Source organism: Argentina anserina, chromosome 1, assembly GCF_933775445.1.
Source record: "Argentina anserina chromosome 1, drPotAnse1.1, whole genome shotgun sequence".
Lineage (NCBI taxonomy): Eukaryota > Viridiplantae > Streptophyta > Magnoliopsida > Rosales > Rosaceae > Argentina > Argentina anserina.
The window spans coordinates 1,555,110-1,576,584 of record NC_065872.1 but is presented as its reverse complement, the minus strand read 5'-3'; the positions used below and the strand labels follow the sequence as shown (position 1 = coordinate 1,576,584).

The following is a 21,475-nucleotide window of genomic DNA, read 5'->3' as shown; positions in this document are numbered from 1 at the left end:
AGATGAACTTGATCGATGTGTAGTGGAGCGTAACTTGAGAAAACAGTGATATTACCTGGATTAATCCCCACAAAGCCCAGTACAAGTGCGAAGCTAACATATATGTATTTGTCTCAACATAGAGAGCTTCAAGATCTTTGTCCGATACCTGATGGTGTTAAAACAATGATAACAAAAGAATTTACCAAACTTGAACATGCGGAACTTCTGTAAGAAATAGCAGTGGGTCTGAGAAATATATAATTTGACAAAACCAACCATCCATTTGTATATTTTCACAGATAAATAGCCTCAATATCTATTTGTGAAGCTTGCAAAAAAAAAAAACAGAATCTATATGTGATGTACCTCCTGTGGTTTGTCAGGTCCCAGATAATGCCTGAAGAAATGGTATTGTTCTTCCTTGTTTGGGTATCTGCATTTAAACCATGTTCAAAGGTAATCTTATGTGACTGATAAAATAGTATAAATAAATGTGAGAGAGAGAGAGACATACAAGCTGTAGTCACATTCATAGCCTGCATATTCATTGAAGTGATTACCAATGTCAAAGCCTCTGTAGTTGTATGACCCATACTCAAAATCAATGAAGTAGAGTTTCTCTGGATAATCATCAGAAAAGAACTGTAAGTAAACTAGAAAGTGGAACATTAGGTATTAGTTCATTTTACATGTCAAGAAAATTATTCTTGAGCAAACAAATATGGAATCTAAATGGCGCCTATTGATTTTTGTCCATTCAAACTACATAATATGCTCAAAATTTAGAGCAATAAGACCAAAAATAACTCTTATAAACAATAGAAGGTAATGCGATTTGCAGGAGTCAGCAATAAACAAGGCTAAAAAGAAGAGCACATTGTACAATACCTTCTTTGTCATTGACCATTATATTTCCAGAAAGCAAGTCATTGTGAGAAAAAACCACGGGAGCTTTAAAATGGCTAGTTAAGTCCTGTTCCATTATCAGCGGAGGCATCTTGGATTAAATACCACAACTGGCTTATATAATAATAAATCAGCAACAAGAACAACCAAGCAACAATAATAGTGAAGGATACCTTGAGCTCAACTACTTCATGGCGAACTTCACTAAATGAGATAGTTTCATAGATCTTCTGCTTCTCGCTGTCATCAAATTCAAGAGCAGAGGCTGCAACAAGGAGGCAGCTCAACTATGAGGAAATCGCACATATGACCCAAATTTAAATTTAATAAGGCAATTGTTTACCAACAAATTGAACCACTTATAGATATGAAAACAAAGTAAGGTAACTGATCATCAAACAAAAGGTACCTTTCTCGTAGAACTTGAAAATGTCACTCCACAGCTGAGGTTCCTTGGAACCTGGAATTTCCACCTGATGAAACCGGCGAAGTTCCCTGGCAATTTCTGCTGTCAGCTTTGGAATTCTCATGTCTGCCGAGATGGGAAGAATTTAAGATCATGTCAATAGACTGATTCAGTTCACCAAGAACCCTGAAAATGCATATAATCTATTTCAATGAAAATGATCGTCCTTCTTGAATTTTGTATACCACTTTGTACTGAACCAAAATGCCTCCAAAAACATTTGTGGAAATGAAGCTCTTAAAATATCTAGTTGGTATTCATAAATTAACAGTCGATTTTCCTTTCTATCTTATGCACAACTTTAACATATTCGCTTCCCATTGAGACTTCTTTCATTAAATAAATGTTTACTCATCAAAAGAAATGAACATCACCCACCTAAGGGAACAAGAGTGCGTGCATTTATAAACGACTGCACCATTCCATTTCCAAAAACAGCAAGCAAAGTTGCACCAAACCCCGCAGCCGAGAGGTACTTAATCGCCTAAACAGATACACAGCAAGCAAATTACCAAGTGAAGCATACACATAAAAACACCATCAACATTACACATTGTAATCCTAACAACATTACCGAAACCAAATTCTAATCTCAGCTCACAAAAACTACCTGCAATTCACGCTCGCGGTTGATAACATAATCAGTGTTAGGTCCATACAATCTAACAGTCACGGCAACCTCATTTCCATCCTCCTCCTTCACCGTAGCCTTCAGCACTGCTCGCAATCAATCAAACACAAACACATCAAAACCACAAATGTAAACCGCAATTTCACATTAAACAAAAGCCTAACAGAAAATCCAAAACTCCTTCTCAGCTTAAACAAACCAATTCAATCACTCAAAAAACAACAAAACAAACACTCACAGAGATTCGTGATGCCGCCGGAGACCGTCTCGACGGCGAACCGAGAATCGTCCAAATCCGACCACTCCTTGAACAGATCCTTGCACAGCTTCCTGCAAATCACAAACAAATCACAATCAAAACCACGCAAATCCGAATCACGCCTTTTTCCGGCCGCTGAAAAACGAAAAAGCGCCGGAAAATGTAGAGAGAGAGAGAGAGAGAGAGAGAGAGACGGACGTTACGAGAGGCGTGATTTGGGGGAGAGGGAGGGAAGGGTCGACGGATTGAGAAGAAGAGCGGATTTGGATGTGAGAGCAGTCCGCCGGAGCTCCGGCTACTTCTCTGGCGTCCCAGATGTTCTTCACCGCTCCCATTTTCGCCTTCAACGATTTCTCTCTTCTTCTTCTGGTTTTGAGTTTTTTTTTTTTTTTTTTTTTTTGGGCTTTGGATTTTTCAAACGCAACGTTTTAGTGAAGAACGGCCATTTTATCGGGGGCTATATATAAGCGCCGGTTTTTCCGATTGGGCGGGTGATGTGAAGTGACCGGTTTGCCCCCACTCGAACTAGCTCTTTTTTCTTCTAATTACTTTTGGGTTGATTAAGTTTTATGGCTTGTGTGAATTGGAAACTCTTGCTTGTATTACAAGGAACTAAATGTCGTCGGTCTTCATAATTGAGTTTTTTTTCTAGCTTGTTCTTTTTGCTTCAAAATTTGAAGCATATGATGAAAGAGCGTGTTATGCGTGTTCTGATTAATCTAAGGTGCATGAATTGATAATAACATTGTAATAATATTACTTAGGACTTGTGATCTTTTACGCAATAATTATAATATTGTAATGTTTTCCTAACCTTGACTTTAGCAAATACGTTACAAATTAAATAACACGTGCAAATGTACCATTACAACAAGTGCCCTTTTTTTCTTTGTCAACGTCCAGAGGTGATGAGATTCAGCCATGTGTTGAAGTGTGGTTGGTATTTTAATCTGTTAAAACTTTGCAAAAAGGACAGGATTTTGGGTTGGTGATAACTAAAAGGGGTTGATTTGGCATTCCCTTTCGGTCCCTCACATTTCACATCAGAAGATTCGTTCAAGATCTTGCTCGGATTAAACATTGTCTAAAGTTTCAAAGCAGTCAATTGAATCCATTTTTACGCATCTTGTTGAATCTAAATACTTGTAATAACGTAACCAAAAAAAAATTGTAATAATAATAGCAAAGCTTCAATTATTGAAAAAAAATGACTTAATTGACGAAAAATAATGTTGAAAGACGAAACTATATAAGGATTATACTACGATTTTGTGACACTTAAATAATCCATGAACCATCTATATCTGATAAGACTATCATATTCAAAACTAACCGGAGCTAAGTAATTATCTACAAACTAAACGACTTTAATTTAAAATCATGTGGAAAAAGATAAGAACGATTTATTTGATTTAGAGTCCCATTACAGAGAGCAAACTGGTTAGGGTTTAGGCATCATGAGCTGTAGTGTCATATTCCCATTGCCGGCCCCGAGCAAGAGTAAGTAGGCTCAAGCCTAGGGTCCTATATTTAATGGGGCTCAGATAAGTGGAAAAAATGAAATAAAAGAAGAGTTGAAAGACTCGTTATTATTGAATATATGTAAAACTACCATTACAACAACTAAATAAGTGAGATATATGAGATTACAATAATAATAAAAAGTCTAACTTTTCATTCATTTTTAAGTTTTTTCTTTATAGCATGTAAGATATCATAAAATAATCGTAATTCGTCGAAATTTAAACTCGTGACTTATTAATATCTCACTTGTAGAATATGAATTTATTTTATTTTTCTGTTTACGATTTTTTAAACATTTATTGTAGAGTATCAAAATAGCGAAAGTCTTCATAAACAGAGGGCCGGCCCTGCATATTCCTTGTCTTCTGCTCTATCGCTCCCACTAATATCAGTCTCATAAGTCATAACTCCCATATTATGGCGATATTATAGTCCACAATTTGTTTAGAACTATTTTATAAAGAAAAAAAATATTTTATGAAGAAAGTTCGCAGCACATAAAATATTTTCTTAAGAAAGTTTACAGCAAACTTTGTCACAAAATTATTTTCCACATATGCCCTCACTATTGATCATGTCTATTTCTATATATGCCCTCACGGCCTCACCCACACCTTCTTACACGTTGGTCTTGATTCCCTCGGTCTCAAACTCTAAATCGGGATGCAGCGGCAGCTCTTGAACAAGCTTAGTTGGAGACCCATCAATGGGTTCGCTCAGTTTACTCAAAGGGTCAGTCTTTTAAGTACTTATTGGTTTCACATAACTTGAAAACTTGGTCTCCGTTTTTGATAAAAGGGTTTTGGGCTTGGTTGGTTTTGCAGAGAGCGATGCACGATAGGAACAAGAAGGCAATGGAGTTGATAGCCAAAGGGTGGAGCGCTTTGAAGGAAGTTGATAGAGTAATTGACTATTGTGAGCTCAACGATCGCCGACTCATTCCTCTATTAAGGGTCTGTCTCTAATTTACAAACAAATAAAGACTTCATTTTTGAGTTCATGCGGGTGAGGTTTGAGTTTTGAGTTTGGTCTCAATGCCAGAGGTGAAGTTAGAGTTGGAAAAGTAGTGGGAACCCAGAAAGTTGGTGTCTTTGATTAGTAATGTGAAGATGCAGAGTGTGTACTGATCCACAAGTTAGACCAGAATATTGTGTAGGTATGATGAGGTTCAAGATGAAAGGAGCCAGCAAAATGGGGTCATTGAATTAAAGAGGAAAATGTTCTTTTTGGTTTTGATTTCTATGTATGTTCGTATGTGTTTTATATGCTTTTGGTTTATGAGAAAATGTGGGAAACAAAGAGGAACCAAATTGAAATATGGGTTATCGATGTATTTGGTTTTAGGTTTTAGGAGGAATCAAAAGAGGGTATTATTTATAATAAAAGGCTACTGGCATAAAATCCATGATTTGCTTTTGATTGCCATCATTAGTTTACTCACTGTTGGTTGATTGCTGGGTAAGATTTAGCCTTCCAAATCATAGGTAAGGTATAGAGTATCATGCAAAGCAAAGAGGGAAGGATGGAGCAACCGTTATTAGGGTTTTGAAAATGAATTAGGATAATAGAAAAAGTAGTCTTTGTTCTGACATGATTGTTTGATCACACCAGGCAGCAAAGGAGAACTTTGAGTTGGCTCTAGAGACTGACAACTCAAATACCCATGCCAGGTATTGGCTGTCCAGATTGCATTTGAAATACCATGTTCCAGGGGCGTGCAAAGCTATGTAAGTGTACTTTCTGAGAAGTGTTATCGACTCATTTCTTTGTAATTTTGTGTTACTTCACTGCTGGTGGTCTGCATTCCCAACATTACTATGTGATGCATGATGGGGTATACAATTAAAAAAAAATTCGTTTGATTGATTTGCTGTTTACTTCATAACAGAGGAGCTGCTTTGTTAGTTGAAGCGGCAAATATGGGTGATTCAGATGCACAATATGAACTTGCTTGTCGTCTTAGAGTTGAGGTACACTCCCAAGTGAATTGTATCTTTTGCCGCTATCATACAATTTGTATAGTGGACTAATTAATTTTATGGGTTTCGTTCCCAATATGTGAAGTTTGATGACTGATGTGATTAAATTTCCCTGCGAGATCAATATTCTGCTGTTTCTGGTTGGGGATCCCAATTGTTTTGTTGCTTTTTCTTTTTCATCTGATTTTTTTGATGATTTTATTATTACTTTATGATGGATGCCTTCTTGGGTGTTTTCTCAGAACGAGTATGTCCAATCGGATCAGCAAGCTTTCGATTATTTGGAGAAGGCAGTTGATCAGGTAGGTTTTCACTATATTTTTGCAAATATTAGTGCTTCTAGAATCTATTTTAAGTTCTAACTTGAGCTCGGTACACTGTTAGTTGCATCCAGGTGCACTATACCTTCTGGGTGCTGTGTATCTGACTGGAGACTGTGTCAAGAAAGATGTTGCCTCTGCCTTGTGGTGTTTTCATAGGGCATCAGATAAGGTAATGAAGCTCCTGATACTGCTTACCCATTTCCAACCATGATATTCACTGAGATTGATTACAATAGAACTGTAGTCGTAGTTGTAGAATTTCGTTCAATTTGATCTGGTTCAGTAGTAACTAGTAATAGGTACTTGTTGGGCAAAGCTGCGGATCTCTAAATGGGCTAGGCTAATTGATGTATTATTTCGTTGTTTAACAGTGTCAACATCATAAAAGGATTACATTTTTTGCTTGAGCAGCACTTTCTTGCATTTACAAATGAGCTCAGTCAGTCTGAATCTCTCACTCCCTCTAATCAAGGAAGGTGCATGACATTTTATCGTTTATATAATATGGCATGCTCAAAGGTTAAGTCTATGTAGAAATGGAATCGGTTGCTATCAATTTTATGTCAAAATGGAATTGGTTGCTAACCCGAAGTGGGAAATAGAAACAAAAATCTGGGGAGATAACTATATATGTTCTAGTTATTATCCACAAAATTAATCTCTGTACACGTCTAATCTTCCTAGGATCTACTGAGGTATTATTGTTTCTCCAATTAGAGCACTCTTCTAAAGTGTCCTTACTTTTCATACATTTCAGGGACATGCTGGCGCAGCTATAGCATATGGGTCTCTTCTTCTTCAAGGTCTGTTCTTCCATACCATGCTTCATTTGTGTTGTTGCAGAATGGTTGCCAAGATTCTCACGATTAATTGGAATAGATTAAGTACTGGCCACAGGTTCATTTCTATGATGGGTGATTCTTATATACAGATAGTGGTTCTTGCTTACAGCCAGAACTTGAATTCCATGCTCAATTTCTCATGAAAATGTACCCTTAATGACATATATGCATATCTCAGGTGTTGAAGTCCCAGAATCTGTGATGAAGTTGACTTCAAAAAGGGGTTCTTTAGCCAGAAAGACGAGAAAAAATGCAGAAAGCTTTGTCAGAGACCAGGCAGGAATGGCAAGAGAGCGGTTTCAGATTGCTGCAAAAGCAGGATGTGATCTTGGACTAAAATGGTTGGAAAGACTTGACGAGGAAGAGAAGCATCTATTGACCGAAAACAAAATGGTAGAAAATGTCAAGGAGTAAAGGTGTGCTAGTTATGGAGTTAACCTCGCGTATTATACCGTGCATAAATGGTACAGTCGAATTAGAGAATTCTGCTCCTGCTCAACTGGGCATGGAGAAGTTTTCATGAACAACTACAGATGTTATTGTAGTACAAGAATCTGAAAACTTCTGGGAGCGTTTTCCGTCGGCTTTTATTGGGAGATTTTCGTGGTCAGAACGCCGGAAAGAAAATGGTTAAAGTTGCAGATGAATGAACTATGGAGTGCATATTTCTTATGTATGTCTTCCGATTGTGTCATTTCCTCTACAGTTCCCCTAGTTCTATCTACAATACCTTCAAAAAGAGCTTACTGGTTTTAATTAAAAACAAAACAAGCAGAAGTAGAAAGTAATCGTCGCAAACGCCATTAAGCATTCATCCCGCATTTAGCAGTGAAAGATTGCGCAAATGTCCATTATACCCTCCACTTCAGTATAATCAAACTCCACCCACGTTCAATACGCGTGTAGACCAGTCGAAGATATTAATCTTCTACCCAACGTCCCACACCCAAACTCCTATTCGAATCTCCCCAAAACATATAAACCACAAAGCACGAAGGCCGCGTTCGTTCGCCAATCGCCATAAGATATCCCAGCCTTCCCAGGCGTTCCCTGCCTCAAATCCACGCGCGCATTTAACCACACGCGCGAAGCACTTCATTGAGTCGGGCTCTCTAAAAGGCCCATATTTTCTTGTCCATAACTTTGAAAGCGACCTTCTAGGTACACCCATTCCTAGCTGATTCACAGTGGGAACACATAAAGAGGAAAATAGTGGGACCAAAAACTGTAGCCGGCTCAGACGGATTATGAACGAAGTCGCCAAATGAAAATGAGGTATCAATGAAGGAACATCATCCACTACCGTTTTAATTCTGCTGGAGAAAGACATTATATACAATTATGTAGTCGATTAAAACTTTAAGTCACCTTCCACGATCACTTGTTTGGCATTGCTGAAAGCCAGTGTATAAACTTTCCGGCGAACCTATAGTTTTCAAGTTTTTTAGTAACAGAGATAACATAATTTCGACGATGTTTACCAAATTGAGAACCTATAGTAACTGAGATTATCTTCCGTAAGAGATGACTATATTGGGTCCAGAGCTATAATTTGACCCATGTTTAATATTTATAATTCATAAAAGAGTGGAGAGAGTTAGATTTTAGCCCTCACAATATTTTATTGATTTACATCATGTTTTTTTATTTCTAATATATTACTTTCTTATCATAATACTTTAATATAATTATTAGGAGAAAAAGAAATTTGGAGACTCCTTTTAAGGGTATGTTCTGATAATGAATTTGATTCATATTTTTTTCATAATTCACAAAGGCTACTTGTATAATCTTAATTATAGTGTTTAATTACCAACCATTGATCTTCATCATATACATACAACGTATGGACGTTTCGATTATTCCTACATCCCAAAGAAAGGGATGGAGAGTAGTTTATTGTTGTTCCATGAGGTCCCGCAAGAGCTGGAGAGCCAAAGAAAGGGCCAGATTTAGACCTCTACACCCCCCTTGGGCCCTCTGTTGTTGGAGTTGATGAAATGTCAAAAAGGGCAACAGAGCTCAATACTTACTGGAGATGGCCTGAACCCGCGTACAAACAGAGCCATCAAAATCAAAATCAAAATCAAAATTATGTATATATATACGTTAAAAAGAAAAACAGTAGAGATACTATTGATAATTATATCAGATTTTTTTAACGGTGGAGATGGACCCTAAAAAAAATGAAAAATAAAAAACTCTTCATTTCCTACTTTAAAAAACTTAAAATAATAGTACTTTTTCCCCCGTTGGTCATTTTCACCAAATACGTCGATAGAATTAACCCACCACCACCTCCGCCACCTCACTCTCTCTCACTATCACTCTCACTCTCACTCTCACTCTCACTCTCTCTCTCTCTCTCTCTCTCCCCACATTTCACATTCATATATAAAGTTATAAACCCAGAGACGGCTCCCCCATCGATCATCTTCTTCACCCCCAAATTCAACAGAAGCTCTCATTTTTTTTTTGTGAGGGCTTTTGTGTGTTTTGTCAGGTGTGAAAAAAAACACGGTGATCATGAGTCTGCGAACCATGTCTTGGGCCGAAGCCGTCACCGAGTCGGCCCGGAAAGGCGTTCGCCCCCGGCCCAGCTCCGCCTCCTACGTCCCTCCTCATCTCCGCGGCGGCGGCTACAACGCCTACGGCCGAGGTTTCAGCGAGCCGGCTCAGTACGGTTCTCACCCCAGCTACGGCGGCTACCGGGGAGGCGGCCGCTCCGGTCCTGGTCGCGGCGGACGTGGAGGTTTTGGTTTCGGCGGCCGGAGCCGCGGTAGGGCGCAGCCGCCGAGGCCGGTGGATGACGTGTGCGAGAGGCTCGAGGAGGTGAAAGTGAGCGGCGGCGATGACGTCAGCAATGCGGGTATCAACTTCGATGCGTACGAGGATATTCCGGTGGAGGCGACCGGCGAGGACGTGCCGGCGGCGGCGGGGAGCTTTGGAGAGATTGACTTGGGGGAGTGCTTGAACAACAACATCAGGAGGTGTAGGTACGTGAAGCCGACGCCGGTGCAGCGCCACGCGATTCCGATAGCCATGGCCGGAAGGGACTTGATGGCCTGTGCTCAGACCGGGTCGGGTAAAACGGCGGCGTTTTGCTTCCCCATTATCAGTGGAGTGTTGACTGAAAAGTCAATGGCGGGGTCTGAGAGTTGTGGGGATGGGTGGACTGTGTTTCCTCTGGCTCTCATTTTGTCTCCGACGAGAGAGTTGGCTAGTCAGGTGTGTGTGTGTGTGTTTTCGCAGAGTTTTGGGGACAATGTAGTTAGAATGTTGGTCTGGTTTTGATGTTTTTCAATGTTGATGTGGCAGATATACGAGGAAGCTGAGAAGTTTGCATATCAGAGTGGAGCAAAGGTGGCTGTTGTTTATGGTGGAGCGCCGATGGGCCAGCAGGTCTGTGTCTCCATTTCCAGTGATTCTGATTGTTCGTAATGATGCATTTCGTCACGTGTTTCTGATTTCTTGGAAGTGTTGGAGTGTAGAACACTAGACTATGCTGTGTTTGTGGTTAATTGTTTCTGTGTTGTCTGTTGAACTTGTTGTATGCTAATATTGATATTATGAGTCATGGTGTTATTTTCGAGACTATTTGTTACTTGTCATATGGTCGACAAGGATTGATGGTTTTCATTTTGATTGGCTATGAGGTGTGATTGCTTTTGGTATATCATGGCTGTTCGAAGTTGTGTTGTATTGATATCTTGTTAGAGAGTCAGACAGGTTGATGCAGTATGACTCTGTATTGTGTCTTCTTGATTCTTCCAATTTACTAAAGTTGTGAACTCACGATCCACCATTCTCTAAATTCTGGTTTTGAAAGATGGAACTTTTGTTTGTTGTGTTACTGATACTTTCTTTTGACCCTGCAGCTTCGTGATCTGGAGAGAGGAGTTGACATCCTAGTCGCCACTCCAGGGCGCTTGGTGGACATGATTGAACGGTCACGAGTTTCCCTCAAGATGATCAAATACTTGGCACTAGATGAGGCTGATAGGATGTTGGACATGGGTTTTGAACCTCAAATAAGGAAGATTGTTCAACGGATGGACATGCCTCCCCCTGGTGCAAGGCAAACATTGCTTTTCAGTGCAACATTCCCTGCTGAAATACAGGTGGGTCAAGTAATTGTTAATGCTCTAAAATGTGTTTCTATATATGGAATTCAACTAATAAATCTGCTAACCAATAGTTGAGGAATCAGTAAGCTCAAAGTATGCCATGTTTTGTTTGTGGTGTCGAAATAGACCCTTTGCTTAGGATGCATGTATTTTGGCATAACCTTCGAGAGCTGTTCCTTGTTTTAATACTATACGCTATAATGTGTCTTATCATTTTTGTTTCCTGTAGAGGCTTGCGGCAGATTTCCTCGAGAACTACATATTTCTGGCTGTTGGGAGAGTTGGGTCAAGCACTGATCTTATAGCACAAAAGGTTGAGTTTGTCAATGATATGGACAAAACAAAGCATTTATGTGGTCTTCTTAAGAATCAGAGGGACAATGGATCTAATGGAAAGGTATGGTTTCAAGTTTTCATTTGCTTTCCGTTGTTTGTTATACTTAGCATTGATTTGTTCATGACAGCTATGTTTTGATTTAGATCCTTAAATTTTTGTTTTTCTGAACTATCGCTGCATAATTGTTTGTGAGTCAGCTTGCTTTAACCTTGGTATTTGTTGAGACCAAGAAAGGAGCAAATCAGTTGGAAAACTGGTTATCCAGAAAAGGATTCCCCGCAATAGCAATACATGGCGACAAAGTGCAAATGGTAAGACTATCTTATCTCTTTAATTCGATCTATCATTTTACGGTACTGTTTGTTAAAGTGTTATTCCTTTCCTGTACCTGCACTCATTATTTGCTTGTCAATTTTGTAGGAGAGGGAACGAGCTTTGAGGTTGTTTAAGTGTGGTACAACTCCAATACTGGTGGCAACAGATGTTGCTTCACGAGGTTTAGATATCCCACATGTTGCCCATGTCGTCAATTTTGACTTTCCAAAAAGCATAGATGATTATGTTCACAGGATTGGTCGTACTGGACGTGCTGGTAAAACTGGTCTTGCAACTGCTTTCTTCAGTGAAAAGAACCAGCCACATGCAAAGGCACTAGTGGATTTATTGAAGGAATCAAAGCAGGAGGTTCCTGACTGGCTTAAAAATTATGCTGAACAATCATCTCCTTATGGTGGAGACCAGGGCCAAAAGTATGGTGGCAGTAACTTTGGTGGATATGACTTTCGTAGGAGTGAGAATCATTATGGGTCTGGCAGTTATGGTTATGGGGATTCTTCTGTGGGTGCTGGCGCTCCTGCTTTTCGTGATGATTCAGGCTCATATGTGGCTCGTTCATTTGGCTATGGTGCAAATTATGGGAATTCTTATGTGGATGAACCTGCTGCTTCAAAAAATGTTGCTTCTTATAATGTGGGTGAAACTGATGCTGGTTCTTTTGGCCATGGAGGAACATATGGGAACTCTTATGTGGATGAGCCTGCTACTTCAAACACTGATGCTTCTTATAATGGGGGTAACACTGATGCTGCTGGTACCACTGGTCCATCGAGCTTTGGAAATTATGATGATATTGTTGCTGGTGGGTGGGAATAGATCTGCAGGATAGTCATATTAACAGTAAATGAGGAGTGATATCTATAGATAATGGTGAAAAAACAGCTTCTGAAGATCAAGGACTAACTACAAGATGGGAGAATTCAACTTAATATCCCCTTAGTTTCTTTTAGGAAAAGGTCTGATACAAGTACTAGAAAGCATGCTGAGCTAACTTGCCTCTTGACCTTCATAGTATCAAGAAGCTTGTTTCATTAGGTGTTAAGATGTGATCCTTTTGTAATGAACCTAATCTCTAAGTATGTATTTTGTCAGCATGCTTTTGTTATGATCCATAGCCTCAGGTTAATATATCAATGAAAAGTTATCGAGTGATCTTCTACTGCCCTCTCTGATCTCTTCGTTTCCCTTCTATTTACTTTGAAGATACATGTTTGTGCTGATATGTTGAGAAATGCGATAGAAGCTAAGATCAGGGATCAAGCATTGTTTTGTGTTCAGTTGAATCGCCTGAATCATGGGAGAAACTGTTTACTCCTTTGAAACTCCTTTGAAGATATAAGCTGTTGCCAATATAAGCTGCAATTCGCACTTACTGTTTTACTTGTGGAACTTCATTAGGATTTCTTTGATAAGGATCATCAAGAATCAGTTGTTCAATTAATGACATGGATATGATGAGCCTGCCATTGCCTTGCATGGATTTGGATTTGGATTTCGATCACAATTGTATATACAAATGAATGTGCCTTGTTGCTGGAATTGTCTTCATGGTCATTTTGGTGAAATATAGTTTCTTTCTCTAAAAAAACAACATTATATCACCTGCAAGTGACTAGTGTATTGTGAATGATGTAATCATGTAAAGAAACTAGTAGTGTGAAAAACATGAATAAAGTCCAGTACGTTTTTGTGAAATTACACAAGATCAAAGAGCACAATGAATTCCTAAAAATGGAGGAATGTTAAAAGTTAAAACCCCATTGGTTCAATACTTGGATCCAGTCCGTCAGTAAGTAAAACTATATAACGTAAATATTTTGAGGGAAGCGTTCTTATTCCTACTTTCTATCAGTCTATGCCTCAGTATCAGTACTTTCTTGCAGAGTAACTGAACTAGCACCATGGTTTAAGACACAATTGCAGGAAGGTCGACTTGGATTTTGCAGGAAGCATTTGAGCTCGGCTAGTTTAGTTACGTGGCTGATTGATGAATTTCTTAATTTGTTGGTCCTAGTTTTTGCATCTTTTTTTCCTTCATTTGATATGAGATCTAAACTTTGCTGTCATTCATTTAGCCTTGGACATCTGTTTTTTTCATTTAAAGCTTTTGCGATGCTTTCTCAAAATGCACTGTTCAAGCGCAACAGCCTGTGAAAGCAATAGTATTTTAGCAAATCCATGGAAATTAAGCAACATATATAGCCTCTGCATGGCATGGTACACTACGTTCCACACTGAGAAATTTAATTCCACTGAGAAATTTACAATCCCTAGTTTCAAATGCCAAACAAGGTAATTCATGCATGGAAATTAATCAAATTATGAATTCCTCTTCTCATTCTCAGTGAGTATCCTCTTGCATGCTTCGTAGCACATGAAGGATATCCCAGCAGCAGGAACCAGTTTCATATAGCTTGGTCCTAACCCTCTGTACAAGCCAGCAAGTCCTTCACTTTCAAATATGCTACAAAGAGCATGAATTATGTTCTTGTATTGTCTCCCATTCACCTGCATTTGCTTCCGAGCCACCTCGAGTGGGAAAGTTGCGGTGCTTGAAAATGCAGCAGATGCTGAGCCAATCAACAGTGTCATTACATTTCCGATTTCCTCCTTTTTGAAAGCCTTCTTGTAAGCTTTTGTGAGTGAATCATAAGCGAAATAGTTGGAAGCAGCATATGGGATTACTCCTATAAGACTTGGTGTAAGGCCTCTGTACAGCTCTCCAGGTCCTCCCTCCTTCACAATCTTCGAAAATGCATCGAAAAAGTTTTTATACATTCCTCTCTGCAACCAAATCAAACTAAACGTCTGAGTAATGCTTCAAGGTCTTAGAAAACCAGCTAATGAATTAATAAACTAGTCCTTTCAGGCCATGTATTATTTGAGTTTACCTGGACAGTTAATCGTGTTTTTAACAGCTCAAGAGGGTATGTGCACAAGGTTGAGCTGACTCCAGCAAGGGCGCCCGCGATTGATGAAACAGGAATAGGGATTTTCAGCTCTTCCCCAGGTCTAGTCAAGTACTTGTTCACCATGTCAAAGACAAATAACTGTACAAATTAACTTTCCATCAGCTAACATAAATTAGCATGTTTACCCTGAAGTTCTTGGCATCAATGATCAAGGACTAGAATTGCGCGAATTGTAGCTCTAGGGGTTAAAAATTTAGCCAAACCTACCTCAATACCCTTGCTTGGCGCAACACGAATGACATTGACCAGATTGCCTCTATATAAGCCTTGCCATCCATCAGCTCCCATGATAGATTGAAATACTGCACTGGATGAGTTGCCACAGCTCCCCACCATTAAGTTGGTCCTTATGGTTTCCAATGGCGCAACTGCTGTTCTTGACACAACACCTGCTATTGCTCCACTCAACAACCTTCTTAGTGATGCATTACCTATCTTGATTTTCGTTCCAAAACCATCGATTCTATTCTTCAACTTGTTCATGGTCCCAACCTCTGCTTCTTCTTCAATCTCTAGAACTTCTTCCATCACCAACTCTTCAACTCCAGCAACCCGAAAACCCAAATCTGGTACAGGCACATATCTCATGTATGTGGAGCTCAGTAGCTTTGTGGTGCTATCCATCCTAAGATTCTGTGGATTTGGTGAAATACCAAATCCCATTGCCGTTGCCACTTGACCAATACTTGCAAATAAGCCACGAGAAGCATTCTCTAGAGGACTCCATTGAATTTTCATTCCAGAACAAAACAACTCAAAGTCTTCTCTTGCATGTTCAATCACCTGCAGTCTTCTTCTAGCCATCAAGAACCAGTTATGTTTATCTGATAATATGGAATGAATTTTCGAGCAGAAAAGGAGTTGCTTGGCTTAAAGGGTATGCAAAGGATTGATCTTTTCTGGAATGAGAGAGCGATCTATGATACATAGAGAGAGATTTTTGCATGGTCATGAGCTCTGTGACTGAACTACCAATTTCAATGCTTTGGCAATAATTTGAATGGAGTTTATCTTGAATTTTTGTGGTATGTCGCTAGCGTATATTAGTGTTTCGTTGTGTTTTACAATGCTTTAGTTAGATTTTCCAATGCCAAGACGATGCTTCTTGGCACTTTGAAAGCCACGAGGTTCAGATCAAACTGATTTCTTGATTGTCAAGGCGTAGGAGAATTCGGTGGTTGAGGTTTGTTTTGCGGCTTAAGTAGAATGGATAAACGGTTTACTTGAAAATCTACAAGGAGATTAACTAAAGGGGGATGTGTTACACAGTACACACACTTCTAAATCATATCCCCAAGGAAAATAATAGGGAGACCAGTTAAACATAGGTCAAAATCACGTCGGTATAGCTGGTTGCTTGAGACATAAAGAGAGGAAAAGAGAATAAACGCTTTCACCTTAAAAACAGAAGTCTTGCATAATAATTTTTGATACACAACAATAACTAAGTTGTTGAATCTCCTTCAAAACTTCGACGGATAATCACGGTCATGGGCTCATGGCTAGGAATTTCATTTTCTGCCTTTGTTTGAAGATCCCTTGTTAAATGGCCTCTTAGATCCTTTGTCAAATGGCTTTTTAGATCCCTTGTCAAATGACTTTGAAGAGCCCTTGTTAAATGGCTTCTTCGTAAGGTTTTTCCTTGGTTTCAACTGACCAGGGGTCCCTGAAGAAGACTTCTCCGGTCTGTTGTTCCGCTTCTTATCTTTCTTCACATTATACATGTCAACAGCCTGTCACACAGAATTGCACTCAAATGTTAATAATTTAATTTTACCAAATTCTCTGGAAAGAACCCATTGCCAGTAAAAGAGAAGTGAACCTTGTTAACATTGAGCATCTCATGGGAGTTCTTAGAAATTAGCTTGTTCAGAATTTTATTGGTTTGCTCCTGCTCTTGCGTGTGTATCCCTTTCCCACCTATAACTGGTAAAAACTGAAAGTAGAAACAGAAAAAGAAAGAGGATTAAACACTTTGATCACTTAACCTGTGATAAGCCCCCATACGATGTAATTGCTAGGAGATCAAACAGCATACCTTGCGATACTTTCCTTTATGTTTACCAGGTTTTTCACCTGGCAATTTCTTATCAAACTTTCCACCACTGGCTGTTGCAGTTGCTGCAATTCCAGCAACACTCCCAAGTTCATCTTTAGTAACCTTTTGGGGTGCAGCCTGGGTTCCTGTTATAGGCAACCTTGTAGCAGCTAGTTGAATATGACTGCAAAAATAGTTTAATTATGCTCTTATAATGCTAAACATAGAACATATTAAGATTATTGAGACTTGGTTAATATGTGAACTTCCAGTATTAAAGATAGCTAACTGAACTTCTAGACTTCATAATTTTGTTGTATATACATATTCTCAGTGCATGTCCATATAGCTAGATGATGTAATAGGTTAACTTAAGATGAACTATCTACGGGTTAAACACCATTGAGAAGTGAAAGGGGGATACCTTGGCAAAGCACCAACTTTTGCAGCTTGCTTCAAGTTCTGCAATCTATTTTTGTCTTGCTTTTCAACACGATTCTTTTTATCTTCTCGTCTTTTGGAAAAAGGATCCTCCCCTGGTACTGCAAAGGAAAGTGACAACCATGAGAGAAGAGCAATTTGAGATTGACAAGACATAGATTTACAAGATCCATAGGAATCCAGTCAAAGACTTTTACGATGTACTATATTCAGTATCATTATAATCATAAGCAGTAAAGGACTCGTATAGCAACAATGATTGAAGTATTTACCATCAGTCATCTTTGCCTCAATGATAGGTACATTATCCTCATCATTTGCACGATCATATCCATAACGACGTTTCCAAGTTTCACTAGACTCATCATACGCAATCTTATCTTTCTTACGGTTCTTTATGCCTGCATGAAAACTAAAAATCACAAATCCAGTCCAAAATCATAAAGTAGATGCACAATCTCTCTCTCTCTCTCTCTCTCTCTCTCTCTCTCACACACACATATGGAGAGAGAGAGAGAGAGAAAGAGAGAGGTTTCTTAAAACTGCAATGACTGACCTTTCTTTTGGGCAAACAGTTCCCATTTTGTAGGAGGCTTAGGCTTTGGAATCTGTAGACAACAAAGGAAAATGTTATTGCCAGTCCAACTTAAGACAAAATGAAACAATAGCAGCTCATAAGATGTTAAAGAAAGCAACCATGTGCATTTCTCTCATAACATGTCTGCATGCTCTTACCATGGAACATCTGAACCATGTCCCTTTCCACAGGCCAACATTCCACTCAACCAAGTCGTACAGGGAACCATATTTTGACAGCACATCAGGAGATTAATAAGTATTTGGGGTTGCTTAGACTCCTAATTACTTGCTAATTTGCCATTAAACAGAAAACATGCCATTCCTCACCATGAACTAACACTCCACTCAGTTTCTAGTTAAATAGCACACAGCATTGTGCACCATCCAATGTTCAAGTACAATACAAAGGTTACAGCTCAAAAACTGTATATCCAGACTGTATATAGACAAACAAAGCTTGTAACATGACAAACTAAAAGGGATCAATCAATCACTTACATGCTTTTCTCGGGGCAATCTAGTAGTTGGAGCAGGCAACTTCACAAGTGTTCCCTCAATGTCTTCAGTCGAAGGCAAATTGAATAAATTATTCGCAATAGCTTGAACTAACTCAGTTCCTTTTGCAATATAATCCTTCACCAACTCCTCCCTAGCATTCAATAAAAACAACAATATTACTCACTAAACAAAACCATTTCACATCAAACTCAACAGCCAAACTCTCATAGACATGCTAGCCTATCAGCACAGTATCAATTTTAACATCAAATTCCTACCCAAAACCAACACCCTGAAATTCATATAGATAAAAATCCAAACTTTAACAAAAATTAATGATAAATGCAAAAACCCAGTTCCATAGTTGTAGATTAAGCTTCAAAGATATCAACTTTGAGTTCAGTAACCATTTTTATATAAATCTCTAGCAACCAAAACCCCACAAAACACAGTACCATACAGACACCAAAACAGAAATACAAACCTGGAAGAAGGGTTGGAGGGAAATTGATGATGAAGGTCAACCGCCATGAGATTACCCAGGTCGATTTGAAACGCCGTCGTATCGGTCTCCATAGCTACGAGCTCTGTTTTGGTACTCGAAAGCTGCAGAAGAAAAAGAGAGAAAGAAACCAAAGGCTTTCCAAGGGTTTATCTAACTCCTACCAAACGGTGCCGTTTGTTGCCCTATATCTTATTGGGCTTAAAATTACATAAAAGCCCATTGGGTTTATGATTCTCAATTGGCCCAAAACGCGTGAAAGCTTTTGCTTTAACAATGTAGACGTTTCAACGTAGAAACCAATTTGGGAATAAAATCCCTAGACTCCATGAAATCACAGTGACTCGATCACAATCTCCAGAATCTGATCGCTACCCAGATTAGCCCTCGTTCATATCCATCTCATCTGTAAGTTCAATTCTCTCAGTTTTGGGTTTCAATTTTATTATCATAACAGCTCAAAGTTTCGATTTTTATTGTGCCCTAATTTGTTTCCTCAGCAATTTTGAGATGGACGGAAACAAAGACGACGCTTTGAAATGCTTCGGAATCGGGAAGGAAGCTCTCGACGGCGGCGACCGCACCCGCGCCCTGAAATTCTTGGCCAAAGCTCGCCGCCTCGATCCGTCGCTTCCGATCGACGATCTGCTATCGTCGGCCGGTAAAGACTCCGATCCTCCGCCGCCTTCCGACGGCGCCAAGCCCGACGCGCCGTCCGGTTCGGGCCTCGGTATGCCTCCGCTTCGTCAAAGGAAGGCTTCCGCTTCCGGGTCGAGTTCCGGGTCCGGGTCGGGCTCGGCGGGTGGGTACACGGAGGAGCAGGTGACGACTGTGAGGGAGCTGAAGAGGAAGAAGGACTACTATGAGATATTGGGGGTGGAGAGGAGCTGTAGTGTCGAAGATGTTCGAAAAGCTTATAGGAAGCTCTCATTGAAGGTCCATCCTGATAAGAACAAGGCCCCCGGAGCCGAGGAGGCCTTTAAATCGGTGTCGAAGGCGTTTCAGTGCCTGAGCAATGCTGAGAGCAGGAAGAAGTACGATGTTTCGGGGTCGGAGGAGCCGGTTTACGAGCGGCGGCGTGCTCCTAGGCACCATCATGGTGCAGGAAATGGGTTCTTTTATGAGGGTGGTGATGTGGATGCCGACGAGATTTTCAGGAACTTCTTTTTCGGAGGAGGAGGAATGGCGCCGGCCACCACGCAGTTTAGGGGGTTTAGTTTCGGGCAGGGAATGGGGGGAGCGAGGCCTGCTGAGTATGCCTCTGGTGGGTTCAATGCGAGGACACTTATTCAGTTGCTGCCTGTGCTGCTTATATTGCTGCTTAACTTTTTGCCGTCCTCTCAGCCTGTTTACTCGCTGTCGAGGTCGTATCCTTTTGAGTACCGGTTTACCACGGAAAAGGGGGTCAATTTTTATGTCAGGTCGACTGAGTTTGAGCAAGATTACCCGTCTGGTAGTGCAGACCGCGCCAGGCTTGATCAGCAGGTGGAGAGGGAGTATTTCAATGTTCTGTCGCAGAATTGCCGGCTAGAATTGCAGCGTCGCCAGTGGGGATTTGTTCGTGAGACGCCACATTGTGACATGTTGAAGCAGTTTGAGGCGGCAGCTTGATTTCTTCTACTGAAGGTCCAAATCTATCCTGCTATCTTTTGCATTAGATGATACAGTGTTCTATATAGTGTAGAGAAAATGTTTAATAAGTGAATCACTGCTATTTTAATCTTGCCACTGACCGTAAGCTTGACACCTAGTGTTCTATGTTTTTGATCTTTCACAAATGCTAGGATGGTAGTATGCAAAAGCTGTTGAAGGGAATCAGCTGATTTTTCATTCTTTCTGTTCTGGTGAATTCTGTTGATATGGCTGGTTGAGTTTTAATTGTTGGACAATGTGTTTGCTGCACTTTGACAACTTTCTGATTGTACTTTGGTGGCACTATTGGTTTGCTAAAAAACTTGGGAACAACAAAACGTTTTGTTTTCTTTGTTACCTGTGTAAATGTTTAGTATGAGATAAGGTTTGCTTTTGCTGATTGGAAGTGAGTCAGGACTAGTTGGTTCATTCCAATCTAAGCGGATCATTTTATCTCAAACACATTCTAAACCCTAATAGAGTAGAGCTAATCTAAGTGGTGCCCACAAGTTAACCCTAATGTGTTGTATCATCAAATCAATCCAGGGTTATCAAGGCTCGTATTTTCTTTGAATTAACAGTGGTGAATCTCAATATGTCGCACTGTTTATTGATCTGAATTTGGGAGTTCCTCTCTTGCAGATTGTTCTTTGGGTGCCAGTCTCTCTGTCTATTCTGGTTGCACAGTGCATAAGCAGGAGAGATGACGGACAATAGCTGCATATTTGTGTGTTTTTAGTTGGTGTATCTGGATAGCCTCTGCAGCCTCCACAAGTTTTATATTCTTAGTCTGAATATAGGCACAATGACCGCAAAATTGTCCGAGATTAGTATTAAAGCTTTGCGATTGTTAATGTTGCATACATATCTTGTTCAATACATACACTTTCATATATGTATGTGGAACTAGGCATTTTTGTCACACAGTTCGATTGTAGCATTCGATACTTTGATCAATGTTATAATAATTTTAGAACGGCTACATGAAAGATATTAATCCGCATCTCTTTTGATTCGATAAAAAGAGAAATTACAACCAGATTACAACGGGAACTATCTATGCTACAATAACTTTAGTATGAATAATGAATGCATGGGGAT

The 21,475-nt window shown here is 39.8% G+C and overlaps 8 protein-coding genes across 10 annotated transcripts in view; 4 read left to right on the top strand and 4 right to left on the bottom strand.

The window, feature by feature from the left end:
- The window catches only part of LOC126783474 (probable ethanolamine kinase), a 55,076-nt gene extending 52,458 nt beyond the window's left edge, over positions 1-2,618 (bottom strand). For both annotated transcript variants that reach the window (XR_007670877.1, XM_050508955.1), the window contains exons 1-10: positions 2,443-2,618; positions 2,224-2,315; positions 1,965-2,071; positions 1,733-1,838; positions 1,298-1,420; positions 1,062-1,153; positions 871-955; positions 497-602; positions 349-415; positions 56-148 (exon numbers count right to left, since the gene is read on the bottom strand). Coding sequence is in view for 1 of the 2 variants with exons in the window: in XM_050508955.1 (XP_050364912.1) it covers positions 56-148; positions 349-415; positions 497-602; positions 871-955; positions 1,062-1,153; positions 1,298-1,420; positions 1,733-1,838; positions 1,965-2,071; positions 2,224-2,315; positions 2,443-2,579 (1,008 nt within the window). In the remaining variant the exon portion in view is untranslated. The remainder of the gene's footprint in view (positions 1-55; positions 149-348; positions 416-496; positions 603-870; positions 956-1,061; positions 1,154-1,297; positions 1,421-1,732; positions 1,839-1,964; positions 2,072-2,223; positions 2,316-2,442) is intronic.
- Positions 1-2,654, bottom strand: part of LOC126783486 (probable ethanolamine kinase) — a 55,112-nt gene extending 52,458 nt beyond the window's left edge. Inside the window, exon 1 of the mRNA XM_050508965.1 lies at positions 2,607-2,654. The gene's annotated coding sequence lies outside the window, so the exon portion shown is untranslated. The remainder of the gene's footprint in view (positions 1-2,606) is intronic.
- LOC126783560 (uncharacterized) overlaps positions 1-7,606 on the top strand; it is a 55,272-nt gene extending 47,666 nt beyond the window's left edge. The window contains exons 1-8 of one of the 2 annotated variants that reach the window (XM_050509056.1): positions 4,397-4,500; positions 4,593-4,721; positions 5,380-5,495; positions 5,657-5,738; positions 5,990-6,049; positions 6,132-6,239; positions 6,828-6,873; positions 7,091-7,606. In XM_050509056.1, the coding sequence (XP_050365013.1) occupies positions 4,432-4,500; positions 4,593-4,721; positions 5,380-5,495; positions 5,657-5,738; positions 5,990-6,049; positions 6,132-6,239; positions 6,828-6,873; positions 7,091-7,326 (846 nt within the window). In that variant the 5' untranslated portion in view covers positions 4,397-4,431 and the 3' untranslated portion in view covers positions 7,327-7,606. Of the gene's footprint in view, positions 1-4,396; positions 4,501-4,592; positions 4,722-5,379; positions 5,496-5,656; positions 5,739-5,989; positions 6,050-6,131; positions 6,240-6,827; positions 6,874-7,090 lie in introns of those variants that run through there. The other variant, XM_050509047.1, reaches the window with a different exon arrangement.
- Positions 1-21,269, top strand: part of LOC126783497 (chaperone protein dnaJ 49-like) — a 54,281-nt gene extending 33,012 nt beyond the window's left edge. The window contains exon 3 of the mRNA XM_050508985.1: positions 21,017-21,269. The gene's annotated coding sequence lies outside the window, so the exon portion shown is untranslated. The remainder of the gene's footprint in view (positions 1-21,016) is intronic.
- Positions 9,390-12,776, top strand: LOC126783445 (DEAD-box ATP-dependent RNA helicase 52C-like). Its single transcript, XM_050508919.1, has 6 exons — positions 9,390-10,140; positions 10,231-10,314; positions 10,791-11,033; positions 11,269-11,436; positions 11,574-11,687; positions 11,797-12,776. Exons 1-6 carry the CDS (start codon positions 9,439-9,441, stop codon positions 12,526-12,528), a joined length of 2,043 nt encoding a protein of 680 aa, XP_050364876.1. The 5' UTR covers positions 9,390-9,438; the 3' UTR covers positions 12,529-12,776.
- LOC126792849 (adenine nucleotide transporter BT1, chloroplastic/mitochondrial-like) lies at positions 14,032-15,488 on the bottom strand. The gene is made up of 3 exons (XM_050519337.1): positions 14,892-15,488; positions 14,604-14,762; positions 14,032-14,496 (listed from the first exon to the last, which is right to left on the bottom strand). Exons 1-3 carry the CDS (start codon positions 15,486-15,488, stop codon positions 14,032-14,034), a joined length of 1,221 nt encoding a protein of 406 aa, XP_050375294.1.
- Positions 16,064-18,872, bottom strand: LOC126783533 (ribosome biogenesis regulatory protein homolog). The gene is made up of 8 exons (XM_050509017.1): positions 18,725-18,872; positions 18,241-18,391; positions 17,720-17,771; positions 17,436-17,564; positions 17,147-17,264; positions 16,723-16,906; positions 16,507-16,620; positions 16,064-16,417 (listed from the first exon to the last, which is right to left on the bottom strand). Exons 1-8 carry the CDS (start codon positions 18,814-18,816, stop codon positions 16,196-16,198), a joined length of 1,062 nt encoding a protein of 353 aa, XP_050364974.1. The 5' UTR covers positions 18,817-18,872; the 3' UTR covers positions 16,064-16,195.
- On the top strand, positions 19,049-21,269 carry LOC126783513 (chaperone protein dnaJ 49-like). The gene is made up of 3 exons (XM_050508996.1): positions 19,049-19,150; positions 19,243-20,368; positions 21,017-21,269. Exon 2 carries the CDS (start codon positions 19,253-19,255, stop codon positions 20,351-20,353), a length of 1,101 nt encoding a protein of 366 aa, XP_050364953.1. The 5' UTR covers positions 19,049-19,150; positions 19,243-19,252; the 3' UTR covers positions 20,354-20,368; positions 21,017-21,269.
- Positions 21,270-21,475: the final 206 nt, after the last annotated feature.